Raw genomic sequence first — 24,967 nt, 5'->3', positions numbered from 1 at the left:
CGACGGCTGATGAATTATGAGTTTAGCCGTGCGTCCGTGATAAATCTATTATAAATTGTACATGAGAGATGGTCGTTTTTTTTCCTATTGCATAGACAGGGAAAAACGGCTTGTAATCTGGGGTATATGGTTATCATACACATCACAACGAATCCACCCCTCCTGGCTAAGCCTTTGCTTGCCCACCTGTCCTGCTGTCCTGGTGAATATTTCAATCATAAAAAAAACAACAATAAATTGGACAATGATGACGGCTGCCGGATCCTTCAAATCGGAATGCTTCATCGTAGAGACACAGTTGTGCTTTTTATTCATTTATTGCTTAGATCGGTAGACGAGCTCACGGCCCACCTGGTGTTAAGTGGTTACCGGAACCCATAGACATACAATGTAAATGCGCCACCCTCCTTGACATATAATTTCTAAGATCTCAGTATAGTTACAACGGCTGCCCCACCCTTCAAACCGAAACGCATTACTGCTTCACGGCAGAAATAAGCAGGGCGGTGGTATTCCTTCACCGTGGACCGGTGCTGTGCTTGCGAGGCTCACAAGATGCCACTATTACGCAATGCCCCATTGGATTTTCGTTACACCACTAATATCGTCATCTAGGAAGTCATTCGTGAATATATGCTTAATTGAAAAAGAATTGGTAGTTGCCTGAGGTATTTAAACATCCTAGGCTTCTGTGATTTCAAGCACTTCAGTCTGTTACCAAAAATCGTACAAAATTTCCTATCGAATGGATTACAGAGAGTGAGTTTATTCTGTAATAGCACGCTTTGGACTAATAATCTATTTTGATCTTATTTTGATCATATTTTGAAGTAGCTATTATAGGCGTGTTAATACAGTGCTAATATTAACACGTCTGAGATGTTTCTGAAAATAACTATGTACACGCTGCTAGACGAGTGGCATAGAGAAGTGGCCGAACCTCCTACGAGGTCCCCACGTCTAAGGGGACGCGCGGGGTATGTGGGACTTGAGGATCTGCTGATGTTGGGAGTAGACAGCGGGCCCAAGGAGTTTTAGTAACCTAATGGGCTACTCCAACTACGTACGGCTTAATAGATGAGCTTAACCTGAGAGAATTTTCTAACACCAGCCCAAACAAAAGCAGTATCCTTACCTTATCTACGACAGGATCAGAATTGCGAGCCATTGAGAAGATCTGATAAGATGATCTTAGAGCGACGGTGGCTTTGAGTTGGGTTCGTCTGGGTTAGTTATATAATTAGAAGACAAAGATAGTTCTTAATACCACCTTCAAAACACTCGGTCATTACGGATCCTCCCGATTCATTAACGGTGCTTTTAGGTACCACAAGCACCTTCACCGTCCTCGTCGAACCCGTCGATTGCGACGAAGGGCTCGACGAGCGAATTAACCCACAGACACACCCCACTGAGTTTCTCGCCGGATCTTCTCAGTGAGTCGCGTTTCTGATCCGGTGGTAGATTCTGCGAAGCACTGCTCTTGCTAGGGCCAGTGTTAGCATCACTCCGGCTTGAGCCCCGTGAGCTCACCTACATGTTAGGGCGAAGCTTATATTATTATAGCCTCTCAAGGCTATCAGAAGAGCTAAGAATTAAATAACTGCCAACGTACAGCAGAAGCCATATCACAACAAATGGACCCATTAACACTAAAACGTGGCCCGGATCCGATAGACCTAAACACAATGTACATCTTTATTTATTTCGGTATCTTTTGTTCCAGATTAAAACAAAACATCGTAAAACCGCACGGCGCTTCAAAAAACACATTCGAAAGTTTCTCAATTAAAGCTTCCACATGTGCGAGAATAATCCTGTCAGCGAGAAGATGACGAATATCACTCCGGAGACGAGGATCATGATGATCAGGTCGCCGGATGGAAGGAACCGGTACATGCGTCAGGTCGGTATAAAATTTCCCTATTGGCCTAGACAGGACAGAGCCTTTTTTTAATATGAGAGCTAAGTCAACCAGAATGTTTATTGGTTGAAAATATTCAACCCTTGTCCACCCAAAGCCGAGTGCAGGTATCTTTAAATGCACCCCAATATTTTCGGTCTCTTGCCTTTTGCGTCCAGTCCCTACCACTTTTACCAGGTCGTCGGGTAAAATAAAGAATTAATTTTAAATAAATGACAACTTAAGTTATAAAATCTAAAGAACGTAGTCAAACAGTAAGCCACATTAACAATTAGTTACATATTTTTTATTATTTTGATACTGGTCACGATCTTAGGGGTGGAGTTATAAAATTATTGTCTTGTTAGACTTTTTGGCGGGAACGCGAGGAATGTAGTTGTGTGGCTTATTTTATTTTGTCTATTTAGTGTTTCTTCAGGTTTTAATGTGTAATAACGGTGGCTTATTAACTGTTTAATATCAGTGAAATTGCACAAATGTGACAAAACGAAACATAGCCGCTGGACGTAGCTTCTCGAGATCCTCCAAAAAGCTCACTGAAAAAGTCTCAATTAATAATCACCATTTTACTGAGATTATATTTCATCCCATATCATCTCATCTCATTTCATTTAATTTCATCTCAGTTAATTAATTTCTCAAATTAATCATCTTCATTTTATTTTACTCCATATTATCATTTTTAATAAAACTAAGAATATAAATTAAAATAAGACTTGAGACAAAGGTCTTAGTTACCAGATCATAAAATCCCTAAAAAAAACAAATTGTTTTGTCACTGGTTCTTGATGCAAATTTTCATGATAATCGGACTTCTTGAAGTCGATGAAAATGACGTTCAAAGATCACAAGATTGCGTTACATGCAAACAAACATACAAAAGAGTAATAAATAGGTTTTAAAAATACCTAGTCAGCGTAAGTTAGCCCCAGAACCGGCCTGGTATATAGTGGTGCTCCATCTTCTAATTGTTCCAACCTTGAAACCGGAACACCATATTGTTTTTCGGCCGAATTAGCCCCGTACGAATGGCGAGATCGCAACACTTGCAGATGTACCACGACCTCACTGTCGTACAGACGAAACACCTTACAACGCTCAATTCATTCGGGAAACAGTATCGAGATCTAAGAATCAATTGGGGATCAGTTTACATGACATGCATCTTCATTAAGCTAATAGAGGAATCTTAGGGACTTGATTGGAGATCGAATGACTTCTAGAACTTTCGCCGAAGAAATCTGCGCAACAAAACCGCTTAAGGCACCAACCTTTGGATAATTTTTCGATCATAACATAAATAACGTTAACACGATACAATGATTTACTAATAAGATAGAAGACTAATAAGGTAGATAGAAGAAGAAAACATTGCACAAAATAAAACTGATATTGTTTTACGAAAAGATAATTCAGTTATACCATACTATATGTCGGAGACGGTCATTAGTTTGGTACGATCTTTTTTATCCTACCTATGCTGATAACCTTTAAAGGCTATTTCAGCTTCACCCTAGCGTGTAGGTAAGCTCTCCGGGCTCAAAGCGGAGTGTTGCTAGCACTGGCCCTAGCAAGAGCAGTGTTTCGCAGAATCTACCACCGCATCGGAAATGCGACCCACTCAGAAGAGCGCTATGACATATCCTTCTTCAAACGAGGCTTGTGGAGAGTATTAAACGGTAGGCAGCGGCTTGGCTCTGCCCCTGGCATTGCTGAAGTCCATGGGCGACGTAACCACTCACCATCAGATGGGCCGTATGCTCGTCTGCCTAAAATGGCAATAAAAAAAAAAGAAGATCCGGTGAAAAACTCAGTATTTCTCTTAACTCGATCACCTTAACTATTCGCCCCTATAATGTCTGACGATGGTCTCAATAATGCGGTTTCTCCGACTTATATTAGTCGATGGTTCCGTGCTATCTATAGACTCTGAAAGTGCAGAACCGATCTCAAGGCATTTTTTGAGACGTGAGTCCGTAAAGTTTGGTAGCGAAAGTGTCAATGTCTAATCAAAGATCTAATCTAAATCTAAACGAGCCTGGCTTGACTAGTCTGCCATTAGAGAACTAAGCCTCGGGGCTTTAGAAACAAAAAATGGCTTCAATTTGAATTTCTTGTGAGTCCGCGCGGGTAGGTAACACCACCCTGCCTATTTTTGCCGTGAGGCAGTAATGCGTTTCGGTTTGAAGGGTGGGGCAGCCGCTGTAACTATACTGAGATCTTAGAACTTATATCTCAAGGTGGGTGGCATTTTTATCACGCAATGTTGCACCTTCACAGTGAAGCAGTTCATATACACGTCATAGGCGCCTATTTCCTTAAAGAAATTGGTACCTGCTCGTGAGATCTGAACTTAGTCACGACACTCGATACGAGTATAATTTAGATTACGAACTTATCTATTACCTCTTGTGAGTCCGCACGGGTAGGTACCACCGACCTGCCTATTTCTGCCGTGAAGCAGTAATGCGTTTCGGTTTGACGGGTGGGACAGCCGTTGTAACTATACTGATATTTTAGAACTTATATCTCAAGGTAGGTAGCGCATGTATGTTGTAGATGTCTATGGGCTCCAGTAACCACTTAACACCAGGTGGACTGTGATCTCGTCGACCAATCTAAGCAATAAAAAAAAAAAATTTGAAACTTCGCTTAGCTGAAATAGATAGAGAATGATGTTACTTATGAGTCTGAAATGTATAATTAAACTAGAATCACCTAGTTAACTTGTTTGGAGGACTAAATTATGTCTTATAAATGCTTAGATGGGTAGACGAGCTCACAGCCCACCTGGTGTTAAGCGGTTACAGGAGCCCATAGACATCTACAACGTAAATGCGCTACCTACCTTGAGATATAAGTTCTAAAATATCAGTATAGTTACAACGGCTGTCCCACCCGTCAAACTGAAACGCATTACTGCTTCACGGCAGAAATAGGCAGGGCGGTGGTACCTACCCGTGCGGACTCACAAGAGGTAATAGATAAGTTCGTAATCTAAATTATACTCGTATCGAGTGTCGTGACTAAGTTCAGATCTCACGAGCAGGTACCAATTTCTTTAAGGAAATAGGCGCCTATGACGTGTATATGAACTGCTTCACTGTGAAGATGCAACATTGCGTGATAAAAATGAAAGTCGATAAATTTATAGATTGGCGTAGTTACTATTGTTAGGGATTTTTGTAGTCAAATCTTCACTGGCAACCCTTCAAATGCCCATCTTCTAAGTCAACACTAAAGATTCTTCAATGGAGTTTCTTGCTTACGTATCCGTTAATTCATGTTGAAAATACGGCATTTTGTAACTGCACGAAATCAAAATATAGGCCTAATGATATAAGACGTACAACAGTTCTGTCGCTATTAGATCGATCAATGTTCCGAGCGCTGTAGTCTGAATGGAGTGATAGTGATGTGACAAGTATTAAAATTTAATAATAAGCCAAATTATTTGAAGATATGAGTGGGTGATTTTTAGTTTTTACATTGAATGAAGGTGTTATGTCATTTTAAACCATATTAGACGTTAAAACTCTGGATTTAAGGCCTATTTTTAGAAATTGCATGTGATGAAGGCGTTGTGTATGAAGAAAAAATATTACCACGTTGAATGAAAGTGACATGGGCACTTAAGGATTCTCTAATTTTAAAAGATTCCAAACAATAATATCCTCCATATTGGTAAAGAAATGGAAATACTATAATTTCAATAAATAACAAAAATAACAGCCACCAACGCATAATATCTCAAAAAGAAGTAACAAAAGTTTGTTGCCCGTTATCTTAAAATTAAAAAATTGTATCATGTCCCCTTCATGTATCATGTCTTCATTTAATAAACCTATAAGAATAGGAGCGAAGAAATAGTATATGATAGAGTAGTATGGTAGGAAAAGATATCGAACCCAGGTGGCTGGGACTAGGAATATAAATTTGGGTAGTCACTAGTGGTAGGACGGGTTGTGACTATTGTGAGATCCCGAGCAGTAAGCTACCACGACTCTGCCTATTTCTACTGACGTCATGTGTTCCAGCATGGAGGGTGGATTAGTCGCGTAACTACTGAGGTTACAGAGGCTCCGAAAGTCACTTAAAACCAGGTGAAACGGGAGCTCTTTCATCAATTAGGTCCAGAAAAATGCTTGCACATTGACCAGCGAGACTGGTCCAGTATTAATAGTGACGGTAGCAGGAATCGTTCAGCTTAAGAAATGAGGCCAAACCATACCGTTTTTTTTCCTACTTATGCTGATAACCTAGATAGTTATGTCAGCGTAACCGGGCGGGTAGGTGAGCTCACTAGGCTCTGACCAGAGGACGTTGCTAACACTAGCCCTAGCAAGAGAGTGCTTCGCAGAATCTACCACCGGATCGGAAACGCGACCCACTGAGAAGGTTCGGCGAGAAACTCAGTAGGGTTACGAGGATTGAAATCCTCTTGCAGTAAAGTCCTTAAAAGCTTAAAATATAAAACCAACGTAATGATCGAACTTAATCTGCTCCCGCCCAGATATCACCGCTCAGTCTATTTCGTTTTAACAATAACACATCTCGAACATTAAATATGAATAAAAAAGTTTTTATCGATATCGATAAATTTATCACGTTACGAACACTCGTCGTTCACGCGGACGGAACTAAAAATATATAAATTTGTACGCCCAGCACCCAATAGCAGTACAGGTAGTGTTGCAATCGTAATTTATCGATTTTCCAAATTGATTCGTGAAATTTATTCGGAGATAGTTATTAGTGAAATAAACGTATTAATTTACGACTTTGATCCGATTTCGTATGATTTGATTAACGGTCGGACATTAATATGTCCATTGTGAATCGCAACGAATGATCATGATTGATAATCGATTTTATATTTAATGTGAACGTTTGTGGGTGTTCCCTTTTTTCTACATACTTCTCGATCTATGTCATTTATATTAATCGACAATCATTACTTAACGTATTTTTAACTAGCGACCCGCCCTCGCTTCGCTTCGGAAACTGTAATTTATTATTGATTTCTCCACTATTTAATGGATTTTATTATACATATAAACCTTCCTCTTCAATCACTCTATCTATTAAAAAAAATACGCATCAAAATCCGTTGGATCCATCTTTAGTTTTAAAGATTTAAGCATACATAGGGATATAGGGACAGAGAAAGCGACTTTGTTTTATAATATGTAGTGATAGTACATAAGGTTAAGCAATTAACTAAAAAATCTGATATTAAGTAGTATCCGAAGCCTATAGAATTCACAACGTAAGTGCCGACGATGTAAGCTCGAAGTCTCAAGTGTAACTGCTTAAAGGCAATCACACGCGATCCTGTAGACAGAATGGTAAATAGTCGACGTTCAAAGCATGTCATTACGGATCTTCCCGATCCATTAACGGTGCTTTTAGGTACCACAAGCACCGGTCACCGTCCTCGTCGAACCCGTCCCTTGCGACGAAGGGCTCAACGAGCGAATTAACCCACAGACACAGCCCACTGAGTTTCTCGCCGGTTCTTCTCAGTGGGTCGCGTTTCCGATCCGGTGGTAGATTCTGCGAAGCACTGCTCTTCCTAGGGTCAATGTTAGCATCACTCCGGTTTGAGCCATGTGAGCTCACTTACATATTAGGGCGAAGCTGAAATAGTCTCTCAAGGCTATCAGCATAGGTAGGAAAAAAAAGGCTGTTCCAACACAAACTGGTTACTACTTCGATGCGAAAACACTGATGGTGTTACCTATCCGTGTGAGCTTACAATACGCCTTACAACAAACAGTAAGAGCGACACGCAGTGTAGGCAGCGGCTTGGCTTTGCCCCGGGCATTGCTGATGTCCATGAGTGACAATAACCACATTTTATTTTTATTTTTTATTGCATAGATGGGTGGATGAGCTCACAGCCCACCTGGTGTTAAATGGTAACTGGAGCCCATCTAAGCAATAAAAAAAAATGCAGATGCGACACAAAAATTGAAACAAAACTACATACCAAGTATATTTTTACAACGATACCGGATTCCGACCGGGAATCGAACCCGGAAATGGTGATTAGGGTCACCAGAGAGACACGGTCAAATTCCTTTAAAATAAATGGTCGATATTACGATTGCATTAAAATGACTTTATTTTGTTTTATGTTGCACATGTAGTTGGCCCATCTAGTATTAAGTAGATAACGGAGCCGGCGAACACAATTTATCGGCGTCAGGAACTGGAAGGAGAAAGCCCTGAACAGAGCAGTCTCGAGAGACAATTGACCAGGCTAAGGCCCACCCTGGGCTGTAAGGCCTAAGATGATGATGAACAGAATTTTTATGGGATATCCTCACCCTAAAACTACTATTTTTTTACGTTTGTCCCACCCATCGAATAATTGTTCTCATACTACTTTGAGGCATACTAATGACATACTTTGACATACTAATTTGAGACACCATTAAATAACCATTAACTACCCTTTAAGACTGTTCGTATATTAGTCGAAAATTAAATTAGCAAAAGGAAAAAAAACTTTCACCCCTCCAACAAAACATTAATGCATTTCCGTCACCTTATCTTATCGCAACCACTAAGCAACACCCCAAAAACATCGATAACAATATCGATAAACGGATGTTGCATTCGTCACATCCCTAATAGTTAAATCCGAAGGCACTGCGATAGATTGTATAGTAATCGGCAAACTTCGTGAGCAAATGACCTTGACTGCGCAGAACCGAATTTTAGATCACTTTGGTGGTGAGGGTGAGGCGCGACGGCAGGGGAAATCGTATCGAGCGCGTTATTGGTAGATCAGTCGAACCCTGCGTCCCGCACTGCGCCCTCATTCCGCTTGCTCCCAAAAGTACGCTTGCGTACAGTGGAAAGTCTATCGTTATTAATCGTTAAGTTATTTGTTATAATTGCTTGTGGACTTTGTTGCCATTGCTATTTGTTGAGTGTTTGTTGATTTTTTATAAAACATACACTATGCCGTGACAAACTGGTGTAGTACTTAAAAGAAAGGGTAGAAAATTTGTGTACGACGTATATTGCTTCTTTATAAAACATGGGAAGAATGATATGGAAAAATTAAAACAGACTTCGGAAGCAACAAAAACATTAGTGAGTACTGTTAGGTGCATTATTAACGAAGCTAAAGGCTCTGGCTTGCTCGCCGTGTTTCGGACTCCGGGTAAGAAAAGATCAGGGAAGAAGAAAGTTACCGGAATGGATAGTTTCGTTCAATCTGTAATAAAAAGATGTAATCATAATAACTACATAACAAGCAGCGAAACTCCGTACCGTAGATAGGCTTCGAAAAATTTAAAGAAGATATAAATTTTAATGGCTCGGAATTAAGCTTACGACGGATTATGAAAGAGCTAGGCTTCAGATGGAAAAAAAGAACAGAAAATAATCGGAAGCTGGTAAATGAAAAAAGTAACATTCGATTACTACGAATCGAATATCTTCAAAAAATAATTAAGTATAGACAAAAAAGAAGACCGAATCGACCGAGTTGTAAACTACGCCGATGAGCCCTATGTCGACTCATCACGATGATAGCGACTCGGGTGATGAAAACAGTGATGATGATGATGGTCAAGATAATGATAACGAAAAAAAAATTACAAATACCAGCTTCGCTTCAACTGAACCAAGACCTGGCAACAGCTCTAGTTTTGACTTAATAGAAGGAATATCTATTTTACCCCAAGATTAAATTATTACAATTATTAACCTATATGTTTTGTTGATGTTCTAATAAATATATAAATAAATACATATGTTGATTTTAATAATTTAATAGCATTATGACGCAGAGTAAGTAATGTTTTTGCACGTGAGTGTACCATGCGCAAACTTACCCCCACTACGTCGACAAATGCTCAAGAAGTTTGCCGGTTATTATACCGAACGGAGGTCGACGGCCGACACACTGCCATACATACAGGTCCCTAACTAACCGACCGATATCTTCAAACGAAACTGACTCTATTTATATAAAGCCTAAAGACTAAAATTGCATCTTGGATTAAAATCCTAACTCATGGAACTGTAATCTCAATGTAAAATAATCATTATTTTTATGAGCATAACCATTATTATTGCTTATAAATGAAGCTTGTATCAAAACTATTCATAACATAACAAATGAAGTGTAAATTTTGACTTCTGTCAGTGACTTTCACGAAATCAAAATTTTGCAGATATCCATCAGTAAGCTGATTACAGGGTGTGATTTAAACATGTCTAAATTAACAATTCTTAAAGCACGCGTAGTCAAATCGAAATAATAATCAAATATTAATTTAAAGAGGTCCAACATATATATACCTTAATTAGACTAATTGGTAAGTGACAATAATAACAGAATGACTGATTCGGTTGCGTAGTTAATACTCCTGCCCAATTGCTGGGGCCAATTGTGGGACTGGTGCGTTCGATTCCTACATTTAACACATTATATGTAAATACCGCCCACCCACTGGGACATGACTTCTAAGGCCACAGTATTTACAGTACAACCGGCTGCCCCATCCTTCAAACTGTTTTACGGAGGAAAGGTCGAACTCCAACTCAGACCTTCTCTTTTTTCATCCGGGATCGGAACCGGCATTACAGGGTTAGTTAGTCAGCATAACGTCAGCATACTGTCAGCATAAGGTCAGCATAAAGTCAGCATAACGAAATCAAATTTGTTTTCTCTCAGATCCTGGCGGCTCTTGCTGTGTCCCTTGGGCCGTTCGCGGCGGGCCTCAGTAAGGGCTACATGTCCCCAGCATTGGCGTCGATGCAGGATACAAGGATACATGATGCCTTCTCGGTTAGCGACCAGCAAGCGAGTTGGATAGCTAGCCTTAGTTTATTAGGTAAGTTCTATTATTATCTAATTTTTTCATCTATCATCTGCTATATCTTATTGTTACCAGACTAGTTTTATTGTATACTAGCCGTACTCGCCCGTTTCGCTGGGCATTTAAAATAAACATTATTATTTATTGTCATTATAATTAGGTAGTCCATATGAGTGTTGGACTACCTATCTATTAAGTACATGTATTTTCTACATGGATACCAAGTTTCAAGTCAATCGGATCCATGGTTCAGTAGTTATAACGGAACATCCGTAAAAACCACTGTAAATTTATATATTAGTATAGACTAGCGGCCCACTCCGGCTCTGCTCGGGTCTTTAACCCAAAATTCAACGATATCTGACGTTGTTTTTTTTTTTTAAATAAAAGAACACTTACTGCGGCATAACTATAATAGTTAGACATATGCTGCCGCGACACTTTTTGTAAATAATAATGTGTTTCTACAAAGTCGTAGGGCACGCGATGTAAAGAATATTTTAGGTAATTTTTTTACACCTTGGGTTAAATTATTAGAGTTTTAGTAAGGATCCCTAATTTTTTTCTAAAAAGATTATAGCTTATGTCACTCGGAGATGGTGTAGCTTCCAAGTAGTGAAATAATTTTTCAAATCGGTTCAGTAGTTTCGGAGCCTATTCAATACAAACAAACAACAAATCTTTCCTCTTTATAATATTAGTATACATCAGAAAAACTTATGGTACTCATAATGTTAGATCGTGATACATATCAATTCTGTACATTCTTATGATATTACAGGAACAGCCGTTCTAGAGGTAAGCCAGAACAAACAGACAGACAAAAATTGTAAAAAATGTTATTTTGGTGTATGCAAAAGCGGTTATTTCAATATTACAAACCGACACTCCAATTTTATTTATATGTATAGATTTATACTAGCCCAATTGCCTTACAAAGGAGAATGAGAAAAACGTATCTGACGAGGAGTTGTTACGGTCACTTAAGCCTTGGCGATCGAAAGGGACCTAATCATGTTCTTATCTACCTGCATGGATTCTCCTCAATCTTTGTTTATCCCTTTGAGGTCCAGACTCCACACGTATTGGACATATACTTAAGTCTCATATTAGTCTTAGAACGGCAAGAGGTTAAAGAAGGACACGTTCAGCGCCTAGAAAAGATGATGAAAGTTGACTTATTCCGCCAAATGAATGTAGCCAAAATTATCTCTGGAAACGATGTACTAATAACCCTCCCAAAAGACCATTTTTATTGCGCGACAGGCTAGCTAGGAGACGACACATTATCACAGATACTTATGGGATGTTTTTGTCAGCTTATCTAACTGTATTTAACGGAATCTATAAACGCAATTTTCACAAACTTCAAGACGATGATTAACTTAATACTGGTGGTAGACGTTTTGTGAGTCCGCACGGGTAGGTACTATCTCCCTGCCTATTTCTGGCGTGAAGCAGTAATTCGTTTCGGTTTTGAAGGGTGGGGCAGCCGTTGTAAGTATACTGAGACCTTAGAACATATATCTCAAGTTGAGTGGCTGCATTTACGTTGTAGATGTCTGTGGGCTACGGTAACCACTTCACACTAGGTGGGTCGTGATCCACCCATCTAAGCAATAAAAAAAAAGTTCCATTTCTACCACATATCTCACAGCATTATCTTAGATAACCAACTTAGCCAAAAAAAAAATTCCACTTCGATAAAACGGCACGACACGAGAACCCTCTCATCGTGGCCGCCGGTAACTACATTCCCGATCCTGCGGAAAGAATGGAAAGCAGTCGACATCGCCCAAAACACGTCATCTCGGATCCTCCCGACCCACTAACGGTGCTTCTAGGTACTTCAAGCACTGGTCACCGTTCTCGTCGAACCCGTCGCTTGCAACGAAGGGCTCGACGAGTAAATTAACTCTCAGACACAGCCCACTAAGTTTCTCGCCGGATCTTCTCAGTGGGTCGCGTTTCCGATGCTGTGGTAGATTCTGCGAAGCACTTGCTAGGGTTCGTGTTAGCATCGTCGTCAGGTTTGAGCCCAGTGAGCTCACCTAGTAGTTAAGGTTCCGCTGGAATAGCCTTTCTAGGCTACCAGCTTAGGTAGGCACAGGAAAAATAAAAATAAAAAAAATGGGCCATGATTTAATCTACCCATCAGGAGCAACAGGAATATGTTCATTTACACGTTACACCATTCCAGCTACCACCCCAAGTGCAGCTTAACCCAGTTTATCGAAGTGTATGACGTGTTTATTTGATTAATGATATGATTGAGCGTTTGCATATTTTATACTGTCTGACACAATAAGGAAGAAGACTTTCTTCCGACTTCGCGAATACGGGGTGTTGCGAAACCGCATTCATATTATCGAGATAATAAGGACCATTTTTTGGACCTGGATGTTTATTCATCTATCTATATATATATATAAATGAATTGCTGTTCGTTAGTCTCGGCTTGGTTGGAACGGCAGGACCGATTTGGCTAATTTTGGTCTTGAATTATTTTGTAGAAGTCCAGAGAAGGTTTAAAAGGTAGATAAATATGAAAATCCTCGGAATTAAATAAAAATAACGATTTTATTTTCCCTTTGATGTGTCCACCGTCGGACGGATTCCTTTTGTTTGTATTAAGTTTATTTTATACAAAAGTTTAGGTCTTTTATTTATCGATTGAGGCACTACGAAGTCTGCCGGGTCAGCTAGTATGGAATAAAAAAAAACGTGCGAACGCCTCTAAAATTATTAATTTGGATGGTTTTTAAAAAATATATCAACGAAACCTAAATCTATCTTTCCTGCAACATATTAAAATCAACAATCATTTTACATGCTTTATTGAACGTGAAAATAAATTATTCCATTTCCAAAACGTGCCTCAAAATAATGGAAAAATAGATACTTCTAGTGTTTTGAGCATCAACCTCTACTCCACTGCTATTTTTTTCTTATTTATAAATTAACATATTTTTATTGCCATCAATGGTAACAAAAAGGTCGTACTTTTTATAACGCGAAGGTACCATCGCATCAGTAATGTCAAGGAATTAGTTAATCCATTGTTTACTGATGATGAAATTCCATAAAAGCACAAAGTTATTTAAAAATTAATTACAGGCGAATTACTAGTTACCTTTAACATTTCGATTGCATCAATCATATGATTATAATCAAATTATATTCGTGAGTGAATCATTTGACAAGGTGCCGTAACGATTTCTATATTTTTTAACAAAGTTCGTAATAATCTAAACTGTAAAATTAAAATGTAATGCGATGAATTGTAAAATTCGGCGGTCGTGGTAAGCAACGGCTTGACTATGCCCTTGGCATTGCTGATGTCCGTGGGCGGCGGTAACCATTCACCATCAGGTGGGCCGTATGCTCGTCTGCCTACATAGGCAATAAAAAAATCAAAAGTTGACAAAATCAGTATACTATAGATACAATAAAATGTCTATCACGACAATGTCTTCAGGATTCGTTTATCTATATATTAATACGTGAAGCAAAAACTTTGTATCCCTTTTTACGAAAATTGCGCGGATGGAGGAGTATGAAATTTTCCACACTTATAGAGATTATAGAGAAGAAGTGCACAATGCTAATACTTTTTTTAAATAATGCATAAAAGATACATTAAATCAATAAAGAAAACATTACACACACTACATACCATGTATTTGACGCACACACGCATGCATACTATTTATTGTCAAACTTTTGTTCTTGACGTCTGTGGTCAAATTGAGAATAGATTAAATATTGTTTGTCTTTATTAATATTTTTTTAATAGTGTAGCCTTGGCGAAATTTGTGATTATAGAAGTATAAAACACAATCATAATAGTGTACAAACTTATAATTCCAATTATTTATAGTCGAATTTCGACTACTGCTGGACCTCTAGTTTTAGTTAATTTATCATAAACTTTATTTAAAATTTATTTAAACTTTTAAACTAAACTTTACTTAAAGTTTATTTAAAAATTTTAACTTAAATATTTATTTAAAGTTTATTTAAAAATATAAAAATATACCTATTACGAATATTTTTAATCTACAGCATGTAGATCTTGTTGTCATACCAGCGTCCTACATCCCGGAGCGAGGTTACAATCATCGTGCACTGAACCCTATGCAAGTCAACGGCCATTCGATTGAAAAAAATAATGATTACACGCATACCGACAAGTGCGTTATGTAATTTGGCGCTTTTAAAACAAGATGCCGGATTTCGTCTAAGCGTCTCCGATATATCGTCTTCTCGCATTAAAACTGCACAATCTCAAAACTTACTAATTTTACAGGAGAGTGTTTTATAGGTTTAACATGTGATATCTATACATATAAATAAAATTGGAGTGTCTGTTTGTAATATTGAAATAGCCTCTTTTTACTACATGCATATGAATATATATACGGTACATATACACCAAAATAACATTTTACAAGTTTTGTCTGTCTTGTCTGTCTGTCTGTCTGTCTGTCTGTTTGTTTGTTCCGGTTAATCTCTGGAACGGCTGGAACTTAGGCTTTACTTTTTAGACTAGCTTCGCCCCCCGGCGTCACCCGCGGTACGACGGGACATAACATCGCGGGACTCAGCTATCAATAATAAAATTTAATGTTTCCGAAGCGAAGCGAGGGTGGGTCGCTAGTTTTTAATATTAATCATCTTTGCAACATTTATTTTTTATCTTTTACCAGTTACATTATCTGTCTTTTAAAGTAAGATAAAATTATCTATTAATTTTCTTAATAGTAGTCAAAATATAGGTAATTAAAAAAAAAAACTAAAACTAAACTACGCTCTTTTGACAGTATTTATGAGAAAAATACTGGTGATAGATATCAAATGATTCCGCATATTAACTCAATTTCGAATATTTTTGGAAATTGTGCACTTTTAATGCGAAAAGACGATATATCTAACTCAAAAATAAAATTTAATCAGAATTTCTTCCTTGTTTAGTGTTTTTAAAGTTGGATCTTTAAGTTAATGTTTCGCTGATTTCATGGTGATAGCTCCGAAAAGCTTTGTTGCAGTGAATGTCCTTAGAAAAGTCATGCGATGCTTTCTGTAGTTCTCCAATCATTTTTTATTTTTTTTATTGCGTTGATGGGTGGACGCGCTCACAGCCCACCTGGTGTTAAGTGGTTACCGGAGACCATAGACATCTACAACGTAAATGCGCCACCCACCTTGAGATATGAGTTATAAGGTCTCAGTATAGTTACAAAGGCTGCCCCACCCTTCAAACCGAAACGCATTACTGCTTCACGGCAGAAATATGCAGGGTGGTGGTACTACCCGTGCGGACTCATAAGAGGTCTTACCACTAGTAATAATTGTGATACTGCTAGGGTCTGCTAGGGCAGCTCTCTTAATTATCCAAGATATGAAACCGGCAATGGAACTGGACAATCTGGTCTTCACTGTCTTATTTAATCAATCATCTTCACCAGTTCATATCTCAATAAAGATCCGATTGTTGGCCTACAATTGGCTGGTATTCATGGTATTTTAATTGGTACTGTAGGAGCATGTGGGTGAGTGGTTACCATCGCTTATAAACGTCAGAATTGTTGTCCACAGTGAAGTCACTGACTACCGTTAACTACTTTCCGAAAACGTCATTCGGAGAAAAAACATATCACAACGCTCATGAAACAACGCGAAGGAAATGAACATTTTATCTAGACTAATCCAGAACTTTCTAGAATATGTGAAATGAAACCTAAAATGATTAAAAGGCAGTTTTAAATATGATCAAATAAAATATAGATAACCCACTTATAACACGGTAGGTACGTTTTTACGAAGTCCGTGTTATGCGAAATCGTGTTATATGGGACTAGAAAGAAGCCAGTACAAAAAGGATAGTATTTTTCCCGAATCAAACATCTCAACTATGGCTTTACGTGTTTGTTTAGCTATTATGCTATGATACATGAAAAATAAGCAGGAAAATTTCTGTTATTCCATATATTGGGTGATCGTAGTCCATAATTTATATTTCTAAATAATTTTTAACAAAAATCTCACTATCGTGCTGTAGAAGTAGCGTGTTATAAGAGGGCTTTCGCGTATTTTTCTTTTCGTGTTAGAGTGTAACCGGATTGTAAAATACCGTGTTATAACAAAGAGCTACCTGTGTGCTTAGTGCGAGTTTTTTAACTATTTTTTTATTTTTTTATTGCTTAGATGAGTGGACGAGCTCACAGCCCACCTGGTGTTAAGTGGTTACTGGAGCCCATAGACATCTACAACGTAAATGCGCCACCCACCTTGAGATATAAGTTCTAAGGTCTCAATTATAGTTACAACGGCTGCCCCACCCTTCAAACCGAAACGCATTACTGCTTCGCGGCAGAAATAGGCAGGCAGGGTGGTGGTACCTACCCGAGCGGACTCACAAGAGGTCCTACCACCAGTAATTACACAAATTATAAATTTGCGGGTTTCATTTTTATTACACGATGTTATTCCTTCACCGTGGAAATCGTGAACATTTGTTGAGTACGTATTTCATTAGAAAAATAGGTACCCACCTGCGGGATTCGAACACCGGTGCATCGCTCAACACGAATGCACCGGACGTCTTATCCGTTAGGCCACGACGACTTGAACGTAACGTTCTCGACGAACGGCAAACGTAGGCAAACGTTCCAAATCCATACAGATTTGAGTTAACTTTTACGCTATCGAGAACGTTAAAAAACTCGCACTAAGCAAACAGTACAACAAAATGTACTAGGTTTCGATAAAGCAAAAAAAATAACGATCATGTCAACTACGTGCAATTTCTTTACGATCCAGATTGCAATCGCGCCACGGAATATTAAAAGAAACCAAACATAATCCAGTTTCGTAAAACAGTGGAAGAGCCCGTGAAAACAGAGGTTTACGTCATTCGTAAACAATATGAGAATTAAAAAAAAAAAACTACACCAGATAACCCGTGTTTAGATTTTGGTTTGACGTTAGTGTTACGTGATCTGTGAATTATGGATGTTTTTAAATTTGGTATGTTTTTTTCGTCGTGACAGAAAAGCTTAAGAAGCGAATTAACCTCTCACTTTGAGATACGGATCGGAATATATCTCAGAATGGCCACACAAACTCTTACTATTTATTGGTTACTTATAAGTAGTGTTTAATAAAGAGCTGAGAATTTCAAAAAAATTATAGTTGTTAAATCGATTTAGACCTTTTTTTTCACAGCCCACCTGGTGCTAAGTGGTTACTGGAACCCATAGACATCCACAATGTAAATGCGCCACCCACCTTCAGATATAAGTTCTAAGATCTCACTATAGTTACAACGGCTGCCCCACCCTTCAAACCGAAACGCATTACTGCTTCACGGCGGAAATAGGCAGGGCGGTGGTAACCACCCGCGCGGACTCACAAGAGGACCTACCACCAGTAAAAGACCAATTAAAATCTGTCATAAATAATCTTATGGAAACGATAGTATGATTACTCTGTGCAGGCAAATCAATCATCACTTCGTTTTATAGAAAATCTTCGTTAGAAAATAAACAGACAGATTCGCAGCCCCAATACATACATATCACAGTTCGCTTATTCAGTAAATCAGTGCGAAATAATGTGTTGATGGATAAATGAGTATGTGCTGTGCGCGGTTGATTGAAGTTATGTTTCACACGTGTTTTAGAGCCGTCGGCGTATATAGTGGAGTGTGGCTAGGCTAATTGTGCACCGATTTCGTTCCAAAGGTCATGATTTTTGACTTTATAGTCTGCAGTTAGTCTTAGTAGTCTGGTTTAAGTGTCTTGGACTAATGAGCGCAACTCTCTACGTATTTAAATGGACTAATGCGAAAAAAATGCTTCAAAATCATCAGATAACATTTGTCGTGGTGTGCAACTTCTTTGACAGGACTGCCTAAGTGTATTATCTATGTTTATGCCTTCCTAAAAGACATAAACATAGATAATACACGTAATATTTGAGAGTTTTTTTTTTTTTTTGTCAGGAGGAAATCGCCGGACTTCCGCCCTTTTCTGGGGATACTGGGCGGGGTATGTCAGAGTCGAACTGACTAAAACCTCCTGTCGCTCAACAACTAACGTCCAAACCTCGCATGAGACAGAACCCATGACAAGGCAAAGGGGGGAAAGTGAAGCGTTTAGTGCGGAGCACATCTCTCCCATCACTCTCCTCCTCGGGACGCCGGACTGGCAGTCGTCGGCACGACGACCACCAGCCCTTTCGGTCGGCAGACTGTCCGAAGTCCACCTAGATGGCGCCGGTTGCCGACGGCGAGGTGTCACCATTGTGGACACGACCTGGACACGGCGGAGCATACGCTTGCAGTCTGTCCCGCTTGGGAGGTGCAGCGCCGTGTCCTGGTCGCAAAGATAGGACCTGACTTGTCGCTGCCTGGCGTCGTGGCATCGATGCTTGGCGGCGATGAGTCCTGGAAGGCTATGCTCGACTTCTGCGAGTGCACCATCTCGCAGAAGGAGGCGGCGGGGCGAGTGAGGCAAAGCTCTCCTCACTACGCAGAAACCCGCCGCCGCCGAGCAGGGGGTCGGGACCGGGGTCGTATCCGTGACCTGGCCCCCTAAGAGCTAGGAGTCCCACCCGTTTTGTGCGGGGAGAGACCCAGACGTGGGGTGGCATGCTTTGCACGCTCACCCGAAGTAGGAAGCCGGGTGATGGTAGACCGCGTTCCCCCGACCGCTCTGGGGGAAGGTGTAACGCGGCGCCATCAAAACGGGCTCTCGGCCCGCTGAACGAGGGAACCGGTGGTCGTGTCGCTGGCGGCCGCCGGTCCGGCGTCCGTGGGACGGCGGGATGGATGTAATGTGCTCTGCGTCAACCCTGCCCCGCCGTTTCAATAACCCCGACTGGGCTCCGGCCCGGTCCGAGGTAGGGCGCCGGTTGTGAGCGGCAGGAGTTTTTAGTGAGGTTCAACTCCCACATACCCCACCTGCCGCGCGGGTGGGGACCCAGCGATTTTCTCCAGTGGAAAAAAAAAAAATATGGCGCCGGTTAGAGTGGGTTACCCTACGGAATAACCCGCTGGGCCAGAACCAGCGTGGGTCGAGGATAGCCGGCCTTCCATCACCCGGATGCTCTTGCGTAAAATGCGAGCAGAGCAGCTTGCACGTCGTCTTCTTAGGCCCCCCTCGCCGGTCCCCAGACCGACATGTGAGGGGGACCCGAAACACTTAGAAGGCCAGGGCTTGGGCGAGATCCGCCTCCTTGGCCCCCGCTCGACGGCGGCGGGATTGTGCGTCTCTCACGCGCCCCGCCGCCTCCTTCTGCGAGATGGTGCACTCCCAGAAGTCGAGCATCGCCTTCCACGACTCATTGTCGCCGAGCATCGATTCCACAACACTCGGCAACGACAAGTCGGTTCCTATTTTTGCGACGAGAACACGGCGCCACCCCTCCCATGCAGGGCAGGAGACGAGCGTATGCTCTGCCGTGTCCAAGTCGCAACCACGATGGTGGCACTCTACCGTCGGCTCGGCTGTGATCCGGTGCAGGAACTCATCGAAACAACCATGCCCAGTGAGCACCTGCGTGTGCAAGAAAGTGAGGCGTCCTCTGTCACGATTCACCCAATCCACAAGGACCGGGCGAATCGCCTCGACGGTCCTACGACCAGCCGAAGGATCAGCCAGCCGTCTGGACCATGACTCCAGAATATTTGAGACATACACGACCAGACGACAAAGAACAAACCGACCGTTCACCATTTTTGATTCAGCAGGCGATTAAGACCCAAGACGAAAGTCTCCATTGAATATCACAGCTGTCACACATTTCAAACCAGAATTCGTGACTGATTCGCGGTATAGATAGTCTAGCTCCACCACTTATGGGAGCTTAGAATATCCTATCACTAAAAGCTGCGAAAATATATTATTTGAAAACGAGTCATTATTTTTCCCATCAAATATGGCACCTAGCCCAGGATTTGTATTAGCTTTGGCTTACTTGGCCACAGATTCTTCGTCTAAATCTATCAGTAATTAAAGCTCCAAGTTTTCCTTTCTTCCGACAATCGAGGGCATTTCGCACCATTGGTAGAAGAAAGTCGCAAGTACAATTACTTCAAAATTTTTTTATTTCACTATTCGTTAAAGGAGACCATGGCACATGTGCTCAACAAGTTTGAAAAAAATATTCCAAAAAGTGACGGAGATTTCGCAAAATTTGCGAAATGCTAAGATTTTTATTTTTTAAATGATTCGCCTTATTATTTACGTAATTTTTGTTATATTTGGTCATTTCTGAAATTTTCCCTATCAATAAAAGCTTATTGTTACTTATACACAATTTTATTAAAATATACGTGCATAAATGAACATGCACTTTTTTGCCACGATATTTGATGAAGATGTGAAGTGCGCAAGTTCAGTTACGTGTTTTTTGTACGTGACTTTTTGCGAATCATTCATACGTAATATTATAAGCTCGCTTCTTCTATGATTAATTTCGATGGATTTTAATTTTTAAATGAAAATACCTAATTTTATACTGTATATTTTGAAAATATTTCGTAACGTAATTATAATTAAAAACAAAAACATTAGCATATCAGTTGGATAAACCACACTACATACTTAATAATTACTTATTTCTTGCGAAATTTGATTATGCAAAAATTTGTATCACGAAATTTCTTGTTTGTTTTTAAATCTATCACGCACGAGAGTGGTACATGGGCACTAGCTGAATAGTTCTCACGTGCATGCCGCTACCTAGTTAACTATCATTGATCTAAACGTATGTGTACCATTTTGAATACGTATATTGGTACCATTTGTTACGAGAAGTTAAATACGATACTCCTGCAAACTTTACTGCAGAAGTAAAGTTATTGATATTATTGAAAGAAAACGTAAATGACTTGATGCGCATGCGCATGCATGACATGTCAATGAGTTTTACTGAAGATGGTATTAAATCTAAATAAAGTCTCAAAGGAATGTTCTTCTTCTTATGACGATGGACCATAAACTAGTTTAAGTAATACAGTACAGAACAGTGGAACTAGACAATGTGATTCCGTATTAGCAACTTTGTCGGAAACTATAAACTTTTATACAGAATCAACCAAAGAATCTCGATCAAAAGAAACACAATCGCATAATGCAAATGTTTTAGAATTAGCGGAGGAGAAAGTCAGTGGAAAAGCCATTATTTAAACTGCCAATGATATAAATTTCATCGCATCGTAGTTTACCCATAAAAATAATCAAATAGCAATGAAAAAAATTAAAAAAGAATGAGAGATGAAAGTTCCTGGCAGGTGAAGAAGTAAAATATTAAAAAATTTTGGTAAATCATACCGTTAATGGATACAGGAAAAGAGAAGAGAAAAGGTTACGGGAGATCCATGTAGATAAAAGAAAAAAGTGTGACGAATAAATAGATAAATTTGAAAGGATTGTTATTTTCAACTATTATTGATGTTTGGGAAATTCTGAGCGTCAATAGAATTGTATTTTATTATAAGATTTGTAAAATCTAAGCCTAAAAGTATGACACTGGTAGACTGGAAAAGACTAATTGGAATATAATTTCCCAAAAAATTTAAATACTGAAAATGTAGTAGTAACTATTTGCGAAAATATGTTTATACAGAATTTGAATATAAATGATAAAACTGTCTACACAGCTTGATGAATAAGAGATGGAGTCAGTGAAAGATTTACGAGGATGTCATTCTGACCGGCCTAAAAAAGTAGATGATTTAAATAAAAAGCTTTATTGATCATATAAACCAATTTCCTAGAAACTCAAAGAGAAAATTTGGACGAAAAGCTTACTTATGCTAAAAGTGTTTATATCTAAATTGGACAAAAGATCAACAACTCTGTCAAAATGTTACAGGCAGCAACACTATAACAATAGACCCCTGCTCTATTTTCAACACAAAATTCAATATCTGATTTTTCTACCCTACATTTTTTTATGCGTTACATGAAGGTACAACAAGCGGATGATAAAAAGAAAAAGCAATTGAAATACGAATACGAGAATTATTTAAAGGACAAAAAAATTGTACGGGATATAAAAAGCACAGAAAAAGAAAAAGCTAATTCAAAAGAAAAACCAGTAGCAAACTTGATTTAGAAAAAATTTTGACTTCAATCGGAGGTCGGAGTTTTTCGCAAGCAAACAAAATACCCAGTATAAAATTTCACTGTTGATCATATTTTAACTAAAGGTGGTTATTGCTATATGCGGCTTGCTGAAATTGTGAAAGGGGAAACCAATGAAATAGATGTCTATGGATTTTTTTACAAAATGAAGCATCGAGGGGTATCAGAAAAATATCGTTCTATTCGGAGAATTGTTCAGGATAAAACCGAAACTATTTAGTTTTAATTAAGTTAAAGTAAAAATTATCCACGGCTTTTAAAAAAAATCTCATTCTCAGAATGAAGGAGACTCGATGCAGCATGTAGAAACAAAAAAAACAAGTTTATTATGCACCAGACGAAAAGCACTCAATCGTTCGCAATGGGAAAGTAAATACGAAGAAGTATGTATTGTGAAACACATGATACAAGAGAATTTCTTTAACTATAAACGATTAGTTGAACTTGCTAAAAACTGGTATGAGCATACCGCTGGCAACAAAGTTTTGTGGTCTAAAATAAAACAATTATTTGCTGATCTCCAAAATCCTATAATTATTAATATGAAATATGATATTAATGAAGAAGAACCTAAATGGGTTAATACCAATGCAAATTACAGAAAGGGAAGGCACAACAGAAAGGTTCAGAGTGAAAGTAACCAAGTATTATTGGCACTAACGCAGATATACAATGGTTTATCTATCTATCTATTTCTAGAAATTTCAACAGAGACTTGATAAGTCCTTGTTATGGCAATAATATACGATCGCATTATCATGGTTTTTATAAAAGATTACGCCTTGAGCATTTTATTGACTAATTTACTTTTAAACATTATTATCAAGTCCTTTTGTTTAATAAAGCTGGTTGATTTCATTCAATATGTTCATATTAACAATTTAAATTTAATTACTACCTTAAGCATTCAATTTTCACATAAATAATAGCAAACAAATGTTGTTGTAGTAAAAAATTACGATTTATTAAATATATTTTAACGTTTTCTGTCAGAGTAGAATAAGTAAGTTATTAGTACTACAGACATATTTATTTTATTATTAAACTTGTAATAAAAACATAAATTTATTTACTATGATTATTTCTATTTTAATTCTTCCGCAACAAAGGCGTATTTTTTTATACACATACCTAAGCTAGGTCAATTTTGTCGGCAAGAAATACGTAAGTAAAATTACGAAGCTATGATCCGTGTGAACACCGTAGCTCATTCCGATAGAGGCACCCGTCACGTGCGGACGTGCTCATCGTCCACTCGATCGCCCGGTCTTTGTTCGCCCGGCTTTTGTTAGCCCGGCCATTGTTCGCGCGGCCTGTGTTCGTGATACATCTGCCGACCAAGTGTGTTTCCTGGAAGCTTTTATTTGTTTTGTTTTAGTTATTTTTGTGTTCGTGGAACATTTGCCGACAAAGTGTTTTCCTGCAAGTATTTATTTGTTTTGCTTCTTTTTGTAATTTCTGTTTTGTTGTGCTTTTTCTTTGTCCTGTAGTAATCGCGCCGCATTGCCACCTGTGTTCAATAGAACCGCTCAGGTCCGAGAAGTTGGGGCCTCGCCGCAAGGCGAGTGTTTTCAAGACCCGGGGCCGCCCCACCTGGGTACTCAGCGATCATGGACGCTGTATTCGTGGAATTCCTCCGACTTCGTCACCCACAGCTCGCCTCAGAGTTTCTGGCTTTCAAGGCCAATCACACTGCGAGCTCTCTCGAAGACTCCGCCGTGCTCGCTGCTCCTGCGTCGCCTATACCTGCGTGCAAAGCGTCTACATCGAGCACCGCAGCCTCCGTCGTGCCTGCCGTTCCCGCGTCGCCTATACTGGCGAGTAAAACTACTGCGTCGTCCGCCGTGGCCACCGTTCCAGCAGCGCGATCATCCGCGGCCTCCGTCGCGCCCTCCAAAACTCCTGCTTGTAGGTCACCTGCGCCCGCCTCCTCGTCCTCCGACTCTGACTCGGAGATGGAGGTCGACCTCGCCCCCGCCTCATCGACGGATGGATTCACCCTGGTACAAAAGGGTAAGAAGCGTGCCGCGGAGTCTCGAGCTCTC

General features: G+C 39.6%; 1 protein-coding gene across 1 annotated transcript in view; it reads left to right on the top strand.

Annotated features, from left to right (window-relative positions):
* Positions 1–24,967, top strand: part of LOC114249836 (facilitated trehalose transporter Tret1) — a 127,695-nt gene that overhangs the window by 75,928 nt on the left and 26,800 nt on the right. Inside the window, exons 2-3 of the mRNA XM_089739047.1 lie at positions 1,727–1,906; positions 10,623–10,782. Coding sequence (XP_089595173.1) covers positions 1,802–1,906; positions 10,623–10,782 — 265 coding nt within the window. The 5' untranslated portion in view covers positions 1,727–1,801. The remainder of the gene's footprint in view (positions 1–1,726; positions 1,907–10,622; positions 10,783–24,967) is intronic.

The sequence above is a fragment of the Bombyx mandarina genome, chromosome 28, assembly GCF_030267445.1.
Source record: "Bombyx mandarina strain Sakado chromosome 28, ASM3026744v2".
NCBI classification, from domain to species: domain Eukaryota; kingdom Metazoa; phylum Arthropoda; class Insecta; order Lepidoptera; family Bombycidae; genus Bombyx; species Bombyx mandarina.
The sequence above is the reverse complement of the archived record's forward strand: the minus strand, read 5'-3'. Positions and strand labels throughout refer to the sequence as shown.